This window comes from Trichosurus vulpecula, chromosome 7 (genome assembly GCF_011100635.1).
Source record: "Trichosurus vulpecula isolate mTriVul1 chromosome 7, mTriVul1.pri, whole genome shotgun sequence".
NCBI lineage: Eukaryota > Metazoa > Chordata > Mammalia > Diprotodontia > Phalangeridae > Trichosurus > Trichosurus vulpecula.
In genome coordinates this window covers 82,754,058-82,772,114 of record NC_050579.1, presented here as the reverse complement: position 1 = coordinate 82,772,114, position 18,057 = coordinate 82,754,058, and the positions used below count along the sequence as shown (strand labels likewise).

At 36.9% G+C, this 18,057-nt stretch overlaps 1 protein-coding gene across 1 annotated transcript; it reads right to left on the bottom strand.

The window, feature by feature from the left end:
* Positions 1 to 531: 531 nt before the first annotated feature.
* On the bottom strand, positions 532 to 18,016 carry DYNLT2 (dynein light chain Tctex-type 2). Its single transcript, XM_036765853.1, has 4 exons — positions 17,625 to 18,016; positions 11,906 to 12,112; positions 4,269 to 4,427; positions 532 to 700 (listed from the first exon to the last, which is right to left on the bottom strand). The coding sequence occupies exons 1-4, from the start codon at positions 17,769 to 17,771 to the stop codon at positions 590 to 592; spliced, it is 624 nt and encodes a 207-aa protein (XP_036621748.1). The 5' UTR covers positions 17,772 to 18,016; the 3' UTR covers positions 532 to 589.
* Between the last annotated feature and the right edge of the window lie 41 nt (positions 18,017 to 18,057).

Here is an 18,057-nt window from a genome sequence, read left to right as displayed (position 1 = left end):
ATGGCGTTTGTATTTTCTGCTACCCTTTAAGAATGATATGTTATACTAGGGAAGACACCGGCCTGGGACCCCCTGCTTATATAAACAAGTATTTTGGAGAATGCTACTGATGCAACGATATATGCCATGTGTCATATGACATATTCAATGTTATGAGACATATAAATGTGTGTATATAAAATGATATGTTTTGCTTAAGGATGTTGCTATGAATGTTATTTCATTTATTAAACAATGTTTAGTTCTGAATAGAGAGTTCATTATACTGTGCGATTAGACCCTTAAAATTATTCACAGCAGCAGTCCTCAAGCGTGCTACTGTGATTGGCGTTACATGGGGTCACAAAGAGTCTGACACAAGTGAAACAACTAAATAACAACAAAGATAACTATTGTTCAATAGGTAGAAGACAGGTAAAGAATGTTTTTACCTTAAGGATAAAATTAAGGAATTTCAATTGTAAAAAAATAATCACTAAAAATATTTGCATAGCAGTTAAAAAGATTGCTGAATAAACGTTAGCAACACATATGTAACTCATGTATTTATTTATCAATAAATGTGATAAAAAATAGTAGATATGATAAGCTATTCACAATAAAGTGCATATACTAGGGCCAATGCAACATATGATTCAGCTTCGTGTTTAGCTTCTAGCCAGGTGTCCCAAGCAACATCCCAGATCCATCTGCTAGAAATCTGTGAAATGAAATGACCAATTTTAGATTTTACATTTTCAATTCATTAAATATTGATTGAAGTACTTTGCAGGAAGAATACATACAGATTAAACCACAGATCTTATAAAATGTTGAAGTACATTTTTAATACTACTTTTGGGTAAAATTGGTCACAGTAGAGTTATACTTTTATATACTCCAAGTGCATATAATCCCCAATATGTATGCTATTCTTCTATGAAATTTGGAGCACCATTTCACTACTATTTACTATGATTTATAGAGGGTCATATTTGTTCTTTCTTTCCTTTTTAACATATTGCCAATCAAATTTGTGATTTCTTGAATATTTGGGGTAATGACTAACCCTGAGCTTCCAGCCCCCACAGTCCTCCAATAAATTCAGTAATAAGTAATAAGCACCTCATCTGCACACTGGGTATTGTGTTAGGTGCTAAGGAAACACAAAGACAAAAATAAAAATCTGTCCCGTCTTTAAGAAACTTACATTTTACGTAGAAAACATGGGCACAGAACATTAAGTGCAAAACAAATTCAAGGTAGTTTTCTGGTGGGAAAAAAATTGGTTCTCACAGATAGGATTAGCCTTCAGTAGCACCTGAAGGGCTCTGACTACTGTGGCCCCTAGGGAGGGAAATACAAGTACTCATGCATACAGTAGCATTTGGTCAGCCTTATACTGATTATGTTCTGATCTTTTAATCTACTTCTGTTCTAGCGATAAGTAACTTCTTGGGTGGTTCAATAGAAACTGGGACACTCAGCCTTTTCTCTTGTGAACCTAGAATGCGGTTTGTACCAGATCTAGTCCTGGGAAGAGCCTGGCCTCTAATGAGAATGGGCTCTCTGTTTTCACTTATTGGCTTCTTAAATCTTCCACCTCAGGAACCAGGCATTGATTCTGCTTATGACTCATATCTAGGGCCTCCCCTGAAAAGAATGGGATGGGATGGGGAGGGTGTAAAAAATATATTCAATGCATAGTAAATATGAATCAAGTATGGGAAAGGTAGGTAATTCATTCCTACAGACACCAGCTAAACATTAAAAAAACACCCCAACAATTCTGCAGAACATACTAATGAAACAGGATTAAATAATTTATAACTCATGGTTCAATCTGCTTGAAGGATGAAAGAAACTTCATTAGAACAAAAAACAATTTTTCTGCATTAATGCACATCTTCTGCACTATCCACCTTGGGTCCCCCCACCCACTCTTTTCAATTGCTGTTAGAATAGCAAGGATTATCTTTCTACTTGAATTTGTCTTCCAATCACTTCCTACCATGTCAGGCAGAGTAAGCACTGAACAAACACTTCCTGACTGATTCCTACCTCCAAACCTTTGCAATGGATATCCCCTATGCTTAGAATGTACTTCCTTCTCACTTCTGCTGCCTCTTTGAATCTCGTTTCCGCTGAATTATCTCTCTCTCTCTCTCTCTCTCTCCATATATATATATATATATATATATAGTCTTTCCAGATCTTACCTGTTATTGATAGTGCCTCTCCTCATTTAATTACCTCTTTTCTGTATATGTATATATGCATATAAAATTATGTTTGACTCTCCTGAATGTAAGCTCCTGAAGGACAGGAGTTTTACTTTGTCCTTGTATTCCCAGTGCCCAGCACAAAGTTGGTACTTAATGACTAGTTCCTGAATCCAAGTCTCTATCTATTACACCATACTTCCTTTGGCACAAGTCTCTTAAATGGTCTCACAATCCATTCTGCATATCAAATTAATCTTCCTAAAAAACTCATGTTGCTTAAAATATTTAAATGATTTATCATGGGATATGGTTAAAATTCTTGCTCCTTATAGTTAAGGACCTGTACAAACTGGCTCTTACTTACAACTCTTATTTCCTACTACTACGTCATAGAACTCTCTGCTCCCATCAAATCAGTCTATTCACTGCCTCCCAAACATGACCATGCTTTCCTATTTCCTCATATTTATTCATATTATTTCCCCAATTGGTACTGTATTATCTTGAATCTTCTTCACTCAAATCCAATTCATCTTCCCTCAAGGTCCATTTTACAATATCACCCATTTCATTAAAAAACACAAAAAACTCCAAGATGAGGGAGTCTTAATCTAGGGTCCATGGAAAGATTTCAGGGGATTTGTCAACTTGGATGAGAATAAAAACTATATCTTTATTTTTGCTAACCTCTAGCTGAAATTCAATAGTTCCTTCAATTATTTAAGAACACTATTCTGAGAAGGCGTCCATAGGCTTCACAGACAGCTAAAGGGTTCTAGGATATAAAAAGCTTAAAGACCAACCCAAGTAAAAATAAACTCTTTCTACTCAGTTCCTGAAACACACATTTGCCTATGATCAATTTATTATTATGTACTGCCTACATTATCTGTGTAAATATGAGTATATACACATTTATGTGTGTATATACACAGAAATGTATTTATAATATATATACACATACACATATAATAGCTCTCCAATTAAAATGTAAATTTTATGAGAACAGGATGCTTTTTTGGTTCTTTCTTGGTGTCTTACACACTAAGTTGCATATAATAAGCGCTCAATAAAAATGTGTTAAATATTAAGCGACACAGAAAACATGAGATATGGCATTATCATGAACCTTATTTAACAATAGGATGCCTGAGTTAACCAAATGGATTGCTAATTTTCAAGAAATGCGTTAAATACACTATCATTAAATAAACCATTGGTATGATGGTAAATATGTGACAATTGGCTCTCCAAAAAAAAAATGTATGTGCAATACACTTTTGAGTTTAATCTGCATTGTTAACATTTTCTCCATCACTTTGTCTCAAAATCAACAAAACAATAAATTATGCTCTGATCTGTAGTGTCTGCTTATTTCCTAGGTGTAAATGCTCACACTGAAAATTTAATAATCAGCTTTAGCAAGCCAGTATAAATTGGATCTTGCATACCCCTGAATAAAATTATACTGAACATAATTTGATCCTCACTTAAAGACTCAGAGTTATGTAATATCTAATTAGTATCCTTAAAACAACCTAAACATGATTTAATCAGCACGGGGAATTTCAGTGTGGAAATTCATTTCACTGAAGCAGATCAGGAACTCAATGTTTTAGAATTAGAGAACTGCCTGGAACACTAAGAGATTAAACCATTTGATTTAGATCACATGGTATATTTCAGAGGCAGGACCTTGAACTTTGGTCTTCCTGACTCTAAAACCAGGTCTCTATCTATTATGCCACATGGCCTCTCAAAGATCATCATAACAGAAATTAATGAATCACAGCTGTATAAACTGGGAATGTAAGTGGTACAGTAGATACTGTGCCAGAATGAGAGTCAGAAAGACATTTACTAGCTCTGTGACTCTGGGCATGACACTTAACCCTGTTTTGCCTCAGTTTCCTCATCTGTAAAATGGGCTGGAGAAAGAAATGGCAAACCATTCCAGCATCTCTGCCAAGAAAACCCCATATGGGGCCATGAAGAGTCACACATGGCTAATACGACTGAACAAGATGTATAAAAGTGTCAGTAGACAAATTTTTCTATACTTACATTTATTGACTGACCAGTTTTTTGAATAAGTATTATTTTTATAATGTATTTATATCGAGAGAAAGCAAATTCTTTGACAGCAGCTAATATACGATCTGCCAGTTCAAGTGACAAGGAAGAAAATGTGCTTTCATCATACTTGAGATTTTTAAGTTTGTCCTATTAAAAGAATTAAAAAAAAGCAACCCTTAATTTCAATCTAAAAATTTTCAGCATAAAAATTAGAATTTGGCAAATTAAAACAACAAAAAAGGAAACATCTATTTGCTTTCCTTTTAAAGTTCTCCTCTAAATGGCATAGAGGTGACCATGGCTACTTGGAGGCTATACTATGAGAATTACGGCATTTTCTACCAAATTTGAAAAGGTTTCAAATGACTTATGACATATTAAGTTTACTGTCTAAGAACCAGCACACTCATTATCAGGTTAGCCATTAGGTAATCAATCTCTTGCCCTTGGTGATACATAATATAAGGAAAAAAACCAAATACCCCACAAAATGTCCCTCAATCTTGTTTATGCATTTTTTTTTCACGTCAGCATTAACAGTGTCCTGCTTGCATAAAAGAGCTGAGAGTGATAAATGCTATACAATTTTTACTGTCTACAAAAATTAACTTTAACTGTTGGCACTCCAAACATGAGAACTTTGTCCAATGGCAAATAAGGTGAACTGAGTAATATCCATATTGACATGTTCAGTATAGGGAAGTGCTATCATCTCACCTTGTTTGGTACTGTTCATAATAAAGATAAGCAAGACTGCCTTTGAAGCAGTCCCCTAATGGAAAAGAACCTACTTCTGAAGAATCATGACATGTAATAGTAGTGGATAGCCTTTGGAGCATGAATAGCTAAGACTAGAATTGGTTCTGGTCTGCTAAGCACATTGTGAATAGAAGCTTCTTAACTGTCTGCAAGTGCATAGCCAGAACTAGGGGTGCTAATCTAGCTCATCCTCTTCTTGATTTCACTTCTTCCAGTCTCTCAGAATTCTGGTGAGAAACAATTCTATAAAAGGAGAGAGTCTCTGGGCTTTCCCTATCGAGACTGACGTGTAACATGCAAATACTAGTTCTTTGCTTCAGTGTCTATTCTTTCATTTTAGGTGAAGGAGGCTGGAGATGACTGTGATAATTTAGGAGTTCTGCCCAGTCCAGAAGTCAAGTCCATGATGGATTTTGCAGGTAGCTGATTTAGCATTGATGATACCCTGAGAAGCAAGGGGCAATGTTCAGGACCCAGCCCAGTGACAGCTGAGACAAGGGCTCATCCAGCAGACATGCCACATCTATACTTGAACTTGGTAGGACCAATGCTCTGTATACACTGCAGTTAAGTTTATGCCCACTTTCTCCCAGAGTCTACGGTGGTAAAGGGGAGTGTATGCCTCAGAAATGTGTATACAGGGGGAGGGAATGTTTGGACTTTTGTTCTTGATATGTCTTTATATCCCTATGTAAAAGCTAATTGATGCTAACTGGTTAAATGGAATTGAAAGTGCTGTAAGGATATCATTTTCAGAATGAAGACTTAAGCTGATAAAATTAGGGAAGAAGAATCTCAAGATCAGTGGTATTTTAGAACTCTGAAGGGGCAATAGCTAGTTTTTCTCTTAGAAAGTGAGAACTTTCTGAATGTAAACTCACAACACTGGAAACTATATTCAAGGATTAAGAAATAAATCGCAAAAGATTCTGATTACTCAGAAGCCCCCCATTTTGTATTTGCTTAGAGATTAGGGCCAAGAGCATGGCAAACACAATCCCCACAAAAAATAAAATTAATTTTATCTTTAAAAAACAAAACATGAATGGTTACCAATATTAGAAGACAAAAATAAACTGGTTACAGAAAAGTTTAAATCAACAGTAAATTAGAAGAATAAGAATGAGAATGTGCTTTGTACATTATGACTATGTTAATATGACCTATTTAATCTATTAATCAATCATTTATTAAGTACCTATTATGTGCCAAACACTGTGTTAGATGCTAGTGATATAAATACACAGAAGGAAACAATCCCCATTCTCAAGAAACTTTCATTCAACTGGGGAAGTCAATAAATTTATTTAGTCTTTTAAAAAAAACATGTTTTTAAATTCTGAATTTAAAATTAAAAAGGATATTCACACATAACAGGCAGAACATAAAGATTATAATATAATAATTTTAATATAATTTTATATTATAATTTTAAACAGCTTACTTTAAAAAAAAGTACATAAAAGGGAAGAGAACAAGCATTTATTATGTATGTACTAAGTGCCCAGTATGGAGCTACTTGGGTATGCCTTCAACCAATTCACTCTGCCTCTCACTGAATGGCCAATAAGAAGTCTCAGCCTAAGCCTTTGTTGGTTATTGTTTGGGTTTTTATGGTTCAGAGTAAGTGTAAATAGTAATTGTTTCTGTTCTGGCCAGAAACCCTGAGGGTCTTCCCCTTCCAGATTGTTATTTTTTTGAGTAGGTAAAAGAGGCCTCTTTTGCCTCATTTCTTACCTGCCTTAGTCCCTGAATGGGTGTCACCTCAAGATAAACTGAAACCTGGGAAAGACCTTTGCTTAAAAAGGCCAAGGTCTCCCACTGCATCAGGGGCCATCTCCAGTTGTCCTGATCTATGTCTTGCCACTAGACACATATTGCTCTGGAGGAGAGAGTCAAGATGGTGACTTTTGCATGGCCCTGCCTCACTTAAATGCAATTCACTTACAAGTCAAGACATCAGTTTCCTGATGTCATTTGCCCTCTTTGAGAATGAAGGACAAACAACAGCTATGTGCCAGGTACTGTCTTAAGTGCTTTACAAATATCTCACTGATACTCACAACCACCCTGTAAGGTTGGTGCTATTATGACTCCCATTTTACAGCTGAGGAAACTGAGGCAGACAGGTTAACTAACTTGCCCAGGGCCAAACAGCTAATAAATGTCTGAAGGTGTATTTGCACTCTTAATCCTCACTCTAGACCCAGTACTCTATCCACTGTTGCACCTCTATTCAACATACTATTTTCATTACTTTATTTTTAGGTTCTGTCCAATGAACTTTATCATGCTTATCTTTATATAAGGCTCAATCAAAAGACAGCCTATGCTTGAATTGAGCATATATATATCAGAGTTCTTAATCAAAATGGGTTTTTATTTGGTGTTATTTTTAAAATTTCCATTTTATTTTTAGTTCTGAATTCTTGTTCTTCCATTTCTCCTTCCCAGCTCATTGAGAAAGCAAGAAAAACAAAACCCATTACAAATGTGTATAGTCAAGCAAAACCATTCTCTATTAGACAGCAACATTTTATTTTCAAAGCACCAAGTTTCAAAGTGGTATTGCTTGTCTGTTTTCTTTGGAAATACCTTCAGTTTTCTTCTGTGTATTTTGAAAAAAAAATCTTAAGTGATTCTTTTTTTTTCCTCCCTTTTTGTTTTTGGTCAATACTATAGCTAGCTCTTCTCCCCAAAAAATTAAAAAATAAAAACTCCAACACAATCTAAGTAATAGATAAGCATAATAAAGCAAAATAAATATGCACATTTGATACGTTACAAATGAATGTCTAATTTTCTACCTTGAGTAGAACATCTCTCTCAGGAGGTAAGTAGCATATTTCCTAATCAGTCATGTAATTTTTGTTGGTAATGGCCAACAGTCATCAAAGTTGAGTCTTTAAAAATTTGTTTCTCTTAACAAATAGGCAAATTGTTGAATTGTGTAAATTGTTCTTTTGGTTCTATGTAAATTGTTCTAATTCTTTCACTTCAGATAAATTCACAGAAGTCTTCTCAAGTTTTGCTGAAACCATTCATTTCCTCATTTCTTATGGTGCAATAATATTTTATTATATTAATATACCTTAAATTTGTTCAGGACTGGTTTAGCCCTCAGGCCATGGTTTGCCAACTCTTATTTTGAGTTTAACACCTCTCCCCCACTAAATCTCCTCTTCTAATTAAAAAAAGGAAGAAAAACATGTAACATATAAACATAGTTAAGCATAATAAATTCTCAGTGTCCATGTCTGAAAATGTCTTTCTGTTCTTTATCTCTGTCAGGAAGTGGGTAAATTTCTTATCACAGAAGCTGTGGAGTTGTGGCTGGTCATTGCATTGCTAAGAATTCTTAAAGCTTTCAATATTGGTTTTTCTTTACTATTTGTTAGTTTTCTGGTTCTGCTCACTTCACTCTCAATTAAATCATGAATCCTCCCAAGATTCTCTGAAACAATCCCTTTCATTATTTCTTATGGTACAATAATAATCCATTCTAGTCACATGCCACGTTTTGTTTAGCCATTTTCCAACTGGCATGCACCCCTTTTATGCCTAGCTCTTTGTTACAACAAAAATATTTTTGTGCATATAGGCAATTTCCCTTTTCATTTTTACTATTTTTGGTATAACCTTTAGCAATGGTATTTCTGGGTCAAAGGACATGCCAAGCTTAGTGACTCTTTGTGTATAGTTCCAAATTGCTTTGTCCAGTGGAAGGATCAATCCAGAGATCCACCAATGTGCATTAAGACACCTGTCCTTGAATAGCTCTCAATACAACGGTCATTTTCTTTTTAGTCATTTTTGCCAAACTGATGGGTACGAGGTAGAACCTCTGCTGTTTTAATTTGTATAATTATCATTACTGACTTGGGCTGTTTTTGTATATGGTTTTTGATAGCTTGGATTTCATCCTATGAGAATAACCTGATCACATCCTTATTAGAAATATCTCTAGTTTATCTTCATTATGTATAGTACCAACTTTTGGTGTCAGATACAGATTATTGATTATGGAAACATCTGTTTATTCCTATGCTTCATAGTACTTTTTAAAAAAAGTTTTTATTGGTGTCTTGTTTATACAGATCACCATAGTTTTCCCTCCAGTATCCCTCCTCCCCCATACAGCTAGCCATGTCATAAAAGAAATATCTTTTTAAAGACAAAAAGAGATCAGTACATTGAAAAATTCTGAAAATATGTATGTAAATTTACACAAAGGGGTGTGTTGGGTATATCTTCTGAAAGCTCTTCTTTTAAGTGCTGCTTTTTTATAATTTTCAACATTTACTTTTGATTATTTTATGTGAGACTGCATTGTGTAGACTATTTTCTTGGCTTTTCTTACTCCACTTTGCATAAGATCATGTAGGTCTTTCCAATATTCATTTGTGCTAAAAACCCTACAAAGTATAGGTATAGATGGGCCTTTTTTTTTTTTAGTAAAGTAGGTCCAACCATGTCACCCACCTACTTAAATTCCAGTGACTCCCTATTTTCTCCAGAATCAAATAAAAATGCTCTCTTTGGCATTCAAAGCCTTTCCTAACCTAACCCTCTCCTACCTTTTCAGTCCTCTGCCATCTGAATCTCTGACATGTACCCTTTGAACCAATGGCAATGGCCTCTTTGGCTGTTTTATGAACAAGACTGTTCATGTCCCCCATGCTGTCTCCCATGCCTGGAATGTTCTTCTTCCTCCACTTTGACTGCTGGTTGCCCTAGCTTTAAGTCCTAATTAAAATACCTTTTTCTACTGGAAGCCTTTTCCACTCCCTCTTAAACTTAGTGCTTTCCCTCTTTTAATTATTTCCTATTTATCCTGTGGATATTTGTTTGTACATATCTGTGTGCTTGTTGTCTAATAATAGACTGTGAGTTTCTTGAGGGCAGGGATTGTCTTTTGCCTCTTTTTGTATGGCTAGTGCTTAATGCAGTGCCTGGCACATAGTATAGGTACCTGACAAATGTTTATTAACTGACTAATACCAAAAGCAAATATCATATGCAATGGCGATATAATTGAATCTTTTCTGGTAAATATGGTAGTAAAGCAAGGATACCCATTCTCCCTCACCATTATTTGACATAATTCTGGAAATGCAAATAATGGCAATAAGGGAAAGAAATTAAGAGTGTAAGGACAAGTAGAGAGTTGATAAAATTATCCCCATTTGCTGATGATATGATAGTTTACTTGAAAAATCCTAGGGAATCAACAAAAGATATTAATCAAGGCAATAGCTTCAGCAAAGTTGCAGGATACAAAACAAATCTTCACTTCTAAATAACAATAAATCTAAGAGGCAATAACGGAGAGTGAAATCCCATTCCAAATAACTACAAAGTACACAAAGCAAACAAAAGATTTGAATAGATTCAATGACAAACTATTCCCTAAAGGAATAAAAAATTACAATACTACTGAAGTTAATTTATAATTTTAATGCTATACCAATCAAATTATCAAAGGGATATTTGATATAACTTCATAAAATAATAACAAAATTAATTTGAGAAAGCAAAAGATTTACACTATAACAAGAGAAATGATCAAAAGAGGAAGGGAATGAAGGTAGAATGGTACTTCCAAACCTTAAATTTACTATAAAGCAGCAGCTGTCAAAATAATTTGGCATTATTTTAAGAGAGTTAGATCAGTGGACCAGACTAGACAAAGGAGAATCAGAAACAAAGGAATTCAATAGCCCAGTATTTAATAACGTAGAAAATATAAATTACTTAGAAAATAATTCTATATTTGATTTAAAAAACTGCTGGAAAAACGGAAATGGCAAAAATTAGGCTTTCAGCCAACAACTCAAATTATATTTCACAATATGTCTTAAATGGATATGTGATCTCAACATTAAAGATCACAGTATGAAAAATTAGGAGAAAAACTCATTACAAATATCATGGCTATGGGCAGGAAATGTATTTTTCTAGCTCTGTAAAGTAATTTTGTGGCAGTTTGATTGGTATAGCACTGAATCGTAAATTATGTTAGGTGGAGTTGTCATTTTCATTATATTTGTTTGGCCTATCCATGAGCAGTTACTGGGTCACAGAGGAACTATCATTCTATAACGTATTATTTAAGGCATGGTTTATGAACATTCAGAAAGGGAAACAATAATCACTAAGAGTCGACATAGCTGTATCAAAAATAGGTCCCATCAGACTAACCTCACCTGTTTTTTGACAGGGTTACTAGGCTGTCATGATTGATTTGATCAGGGAAATGCAATAGACATACAATACATGGAATTTGACATGTGGGCAAAAGGGAGAGAACTGGGTTAGATGATAGTATAATTAAGTGGATCCAGGAGTGGATGAATGATCAGACCTTAAGAATAACCATTAAGATCTCAATGTCACTTTTGACAGAAGTTTCCAGGGGAGGGCCCCAAAGGAACTTGTCTTTGGTGCTATTTTTTATCTATGGCTTAGATGAAAGCACAGTTGGTACATTTATAAAATTTCATGATGACATGACGATAGATGGTATAGCTAACACATTGGATGAGAGAATTGGGTTGCCCAAAGATCTTAAAGGGCTAGACCCCTGCCCCAAACGAAATTTAATAAAAATAAATCTCTTGAATTTAGGTTGAAAAATTCCATTAGGTAAGTACAGCATGTGAAAAGCAGCATGTTAAACAACAGTTTATGTGAAAAAGGGTAAATTGTAACAAAAATACAATCTACTATACTTGTCACAGCAGTGACAGTAACATTCAGTAATATACTTTAAGTTTCTTAGAGATATATAGCACATAAAAAACCCATCTTATTGTAGAAATCTATCTTATCATCAAATATTTTAGAAAAAAATATATTGCTCTAACCGTTAGTATCTGTTGAACTTTCCTTTGTACTGTCTGAGCTTGGAATTTCCTGTATGGTGCCATTCTATATGTGTTAGCATATTTTACTTTTCCCATGGTCTTCCATTGATCTTTACCTATATCAGCAATTGATTCATCAAATGGAGGTTCAACATATAGAACATCATGTATCGATTCTCTGAGTCTTTCCCGTAAGATTTGTGCATACTGAAAAAAAAGCCAAAAATATATTTTAGTATGGCTCAGTGTTTGTTAGTTGAGTTTCTGCTTTTAAATACTTTTTTGCAGTGGAAGTAACCCTGGCTGACAGTTGGGGAGAGGAGGGACAGACTAACAACCACCTATGAGCTTATTTTTTATACTAGATTAAATAATAATGAACTGTTTTATTCTTTCATTAACAAATATTTGAGTTCATGTATATATGCATGCATACATAAATACATACACACATACATGCACACACACATACATAAGCACTCATACACACATACACTACAATGTCTCAAATTTAGACTAAGAATTGGAGAAGGCCAAACCTGGGAAAATGGCTTGGACTATCCTGTAGACAAGAGGAGGATTAACAAAACAAAGCACCTTAAATCTTTTCCAGGCCTGCCACATTCTGAAACCAAGCCTAGTCCCAAGCAGGACATATAAGGGGTCAAATTCTGCCTCTAAAACTTATCAAGGCCAAGAACAAGTCACTAAAATGCTCTGAACCTCAGTTTCCTAATCTGTAAAATAGAGATAGTAAAATCTATGGTACCTACCTCAAAGAGATTTTGAGGTTCAAATGAAATTAACATATGTAAAATGCTTTGTAAATCTTAAAGTGCTATATAAATGACAGTTATTATTATTTCAAGGTCAACTGGGATGAGGGCAAAGGAAAGTTCCAGACAAACTGCCCTATATAAATTCAGTTCAATAACACATTCAATTGGGGGATAAGGTGGCACCTGAGCTAAGCCTTGAAGACAGAAGTCTTATGATGGAGATAGGAAGAGAGAATATATCTCAAAACATCATCCTGTCCCTGGCCTTTACTTTCTGTCCCACCCAAATCTGACCTCATAGTTAACATCCTAACCTTAGAATTCCTCCCCTGGAACCCTCTGCTCCATCACTGATTATACATCACCAAACTTCACTCTTGAATTATTCCTAACCTTTTGTCTCTGCTGAATATTTCTGGAGAAAGTCACATACCACTGACTCCACTCTCAATTTATGTTATCTAATCCAACTGGACCCTCAGAGCAGCAAAGCAATTGCTTCAGGCCTCCATAACCAATTTTCTATTGTACCTCACAAAGTGGCTATCCTTAAACCTTCCACATCACCCCTTCCCTAGACCCTCTAAGCAGAGGATCTTAAAACTCTGTTGAGAACACAGAATTTGCTACAAGCTTCCTCATCTCTCCCACTCTACACATCAAAATCCCACGACATCATCCCCATCCCCATTCCTTCCTGCTTTACTCCAGTAAAGCAGTTTTACAAAAGGCGGCCCTTTCCTAGCAAAGGCCACGTCTTCTCCATATATCCTCAGGTCTCATTCCCTCTAATCTTCAGTCTCTCCCTATCTATTGGCTCATTCCTTGCTATCTACAAACATCCTTGAACACTTACCTCCCCAAGCTCTTTCATCTGTATTTCTCCTCTCTTTCAAACTTAAACTAGGAAAAAAAAAAGTCTACTCTTATTGTTGCCACTTCGCCTCTTCCCACCCACTTCTCAATTCCTTATAAACCGGCTACCGACCTCGTTCAAATGAAACCATGATCTCTTCACAGATAAACCTTATTCTTTTCTGTTCTTAGGTTTCCTGCTTCTTGACCTCTCTTTACCACCCTCCTCTCCTAGACAGATACTTTCTCCTTTGGATTTTTCTGACCCCGCTCTCTTCTGGTTCTCCTCTCACCTATCTACTGTTCCTCAGTAACCTTTGCAGGATCATTACCTACATGCTACTCCGTAATTCCACCCCTAGATTTTGTCCTGAGACTATCCTTTCTCTACACTCTTGGTAAGCCATCTCTGTCCTCTCCTCAGTCACATTTCCTGAAAAAGTTGTCTGTAATCACTGTTTCCACTTACTTTCCTCTTAATCCCCCACTTCTCAACCTTCTGCAATCTGGGCTTTTTACCTCGTAATTCAAATCAAACTACTCTCCAAAGTTACCAGTGATCTCTTCATTTCCAAATCTGACAGGTTGTTTTTCAGTCCTTCTTGAATTTGCTGATACAACTGACACTACTGACCACCCTTTCCTCCTGGATATTCTTTCCCCTTTAGGTTTTTGTGACACTATTCTCTCTTTGGGTCCAACTGCTACCTATTCTTTCTCAATCTACTTTGAGGGTCATCGTCCATATCAAACCTTCCCACTCTGAGTGTCACCCAAAGTTCTGTCCTGGCCTTCTTTTCTTTTATTCCTGGGGTCTATGCATTTTTAAAAAAAGTATTTTGATAACTATTTTAAAATAATTGGTTTCCTTTGCAATACTGTATATTTTATTGTATGCATTTAAAAAAGCACTACTCTGAGCAAGGGACCATAAGCTTCATCTAACTGCCAAGGGGATACATGACATAGAAGAGATTAAGAACCCTTACTCTTTCTCTTTGTAACTTCATCAACTCCAATGGGTTTAACTATCACCTCTATGTTGATAACTCATAGATTTATTTACATATCCAATCAGTCTCTCTCCCAAGGTCCAACCTCCTATCACCAATTACCTATCAGATATTTCAAGTTGGATGTCCCAAAGACACCTTGAATTTAACATACCTAAACCCCGAGACAAGCAGAATAATGAACTAGTGAAATGAGGCCAAAAAAAAAAAAATACAAAAAAACCAGAGTCCAGAATGAGGGAAGTGTGGCTAGAATAACAGTCATAGATTTAGAACTGGAAGGACCATTAGAGATTAATGTAGTTCAATCTCCTCATTTAATAGATTAGGATATCGTAGAGAGTTAGTTTTGTCTTGCCTAAGGTAGTTAAGTGATAAGTAGAAGGACATAGTAGTAGAAGCAGGATTTGAATCTACATTCTCTTAACGCCAAATTCAGCACTCTTTCCACTTCTTTCTTTTCGTATCTGGCATAAATCTCCTTCTATAGGCACCATCTTAATACAGACACTCAACACCTCTCTTCTACGCTCCTGTAAAAGGCTGATTTACCTAAATCAGGTTTCTTTTCTTCACTCTAACATGGTTTTCCCAAATCCAATATAATTTTCCCAACTCCAATTCAGTGATTTCCCCAAATATGACTGCTCAAATGATTTTCCTAAGCTGCAAATATGACTATGTTGCCCACCTACTCAATGAACTCTAGTGACTACCTATCACCTCCAGCATCGAATATAAAATCTTCTGATTGGTTTTTGAAGCCTCACCCTTTTCCTACCTTTCCAAAACTTTATTCTCATCTACATACTCTATGAGTCAGTGAAACACAGGCCTTCTTGCTATTCCCCACATAAGATACTCCAATCTTTGCCTTTTCATTCCCATCCTAGAATGTCCTACCCCCTCATCTCTACCTTCTGTGACTCAGCACAAATCCCTCCTTCTGAAGGAAGACTTTCCCAGTCCCCTCTCCTAACCCCAAACCACTGCTTTCCTTCTGATATTACCTTCCACTAACACTGTATATATCTTGTATGGACAACTGTTTACATGTTGTCTATTCCATTAGAATGTGAACTCCTTGAAGATCCATGTTTTTAACTTTCTTTGTACACCCAGTGCTTAGCACAGTGCATGGCACATGGTAAGCACCTAATAAATACTTGTTGATTGATTTCGCTACAGCCTGTGTCTTTAGTATAACAGAGATGCAGATACACAATCACAGACACAAGTGTCACAGAGATATAGAGCAAGACATAGCAATATCTAGACACGGAGGGTGGGACAAAGCTACATCTTTTGTAACCATTTCTTTCTTTCTGCTTATACCACCAAAACCTTAGTTCAGGCCTTCATCATCTCACCAGACTATTGCAATGGCCTCTTACTAGGTCTCCCTACTTCTAGTCTTCTTCTTCTCTAATCCAACCTCCATACAGCAGACAAACTGATATTCTTAAAGCCTAGGTCTGCCCATAATCCTCTTCTGATCAAAAAGGTTCAGTGACTCCCTATAGCTAGAAAAGTAAAATAAGAACACCTCCAAATGACATTTACCTTTCTTCACACTGTGGCTCAAATCTATCTTTCAAGACTGATGTCACATTACTTGCTTTCACACATGACATTTCAGCCAACCGGGCCTAGGTGTTTCCCATACATAACAATTCATCTCCAGGCCCCACTTTGTACCAGCTGTCCCTCATACTGAGAATTCTCTCCTTCCTTACCTCCACTTCTATTTTGCACCTGGAAGAATGTAAACTAGTTGAAGACAGGGTGTATTTTCTTTATATCCCTAGTATCTCTGCCTACAGGAAGCATTTAATGCTTGAGGAATCAATGGTGTAATGTGACAGCCATAAATGCTAAAATACTATGATAAGTGTTGGATTTGAAGGCAAGGGTCCTGGTTTTTAATCTTGCTTCTATTATCTGTGACTTTGGGAAATTCTTAATCTGTCTAGGACTCATTTTTCTCACCTGCAAATGGGGGAGTAATTAAATGTTTACATTTCCAATCATATCTACATCTCAATTCACCCTGTATGGGAGAAGATATCTATAGGTGAGACAACAGCAGAAATACTGTGTTTAGTTCCCCATACCACATTTTTAAAAGGGTCCTCACAAACTACAGTGCATTTGGAAGAGGTTGGCCAGAATGGTGAGAACTGGAAAAATGTATCTTATGAGTAACTGAGAGATATTTAAAGACTGGAGAAAAAAGGACTTTATTAAGTAGAATTAGATCTTTTCAAGCACCAGAAGGGCTATCCTGTAGATAAGATGGATTTGATTTGCTTTACTTGGCTTCAAGGTTACAAAGCAAATCTCCCTAGAATATAAGGGAGAAACACTGCCTAATAATTAAGGTTATTAGGAAAAAAAGAAATATTTACATAGCACTTTAAAATTAGTAAAGTATTTTACATAATCTCCTTTGATTCCTTCAAGTGGGATAGGCTGCTTCTGGGTTGGACTGGATGTGGAAAAAAGCACTTAGAGCTGGAAGGTTGAATAGATGTCATCTAATTCAATTCTCTCCTTTCATAGTTGAGGATACTGAAGCATAAAGGGGTTAAATGATTCCCCTAAAGCTGCACAGTATCATTTCTGGACTTGAGATCCACTCATGTCAAGAGAGTACCAATGACCCACAAGAGCAAGGATTCAAACCCAGTTCTGATTTCAAACTAGGTATTTCCCCCCTGAGGACACCAGGGGTTCCCCAATACTGGAACAAGGGAGAACAAGTCCCTCAGAATGCTTTAGATGTGATCCCACCTCACGTATGGATCAGGCTAACCGTTAGGCTATCTGGTCCAATCCTGTGGACATCAGTGAAGAGCACAAACTTTCAAAGTCTCGGTTGAAACCCAAAGCCTCGGGCGAGCCCTAACTCTTCAGGAAACAGGCCATATTGTGTTTTTGTCGTTGTTTTGTTTTGTTTCTGAAGGTAGGGGTGGGGCGGATAGGGAACTGGGGCGTGTTTAACTGGGAGGTGTCCTAATATGCCCGTTATCGTTTCTGGGGGAGGGTCCCAGAGGCTGCCATCACACTCACTGCCTCCTTTTCAAACATGCTAGGCCTCCGCTCTCTCTTCGCCTGGGCCGCAGGGGTCCCGGGCGCCTGCGTCGGCATTGCCGGGGCCTTCGCGCCTCGGCCAGCAGGGGTGGGGGTAGTGGAGGAAGGGAGGGATCGTTTTTCCATGGTGCTTTTCTTTCTTCTAAGACGCAGCTAGGCGGGTATGTTCCACAGCCACGTCCTCCTCCCACCCATACCGACGGAAACCGGTTTCCAGTCACAGCCCCGGGACGTTCCTAGGAGGTACTGGGGCAAACCGGCTCGTAACGACGCCGGGCACGCGCCTGGGGAAAGCACAGGGACTGGTCACATGCTCCCGAGGCACGAGGAGCCGGAGGGCGATGTTGCGGACGTTACGTCATCGCGCCAGCGTAGATTTGTGCCGGAAGCCGGAAGTGCTGGAGTGGAAGAA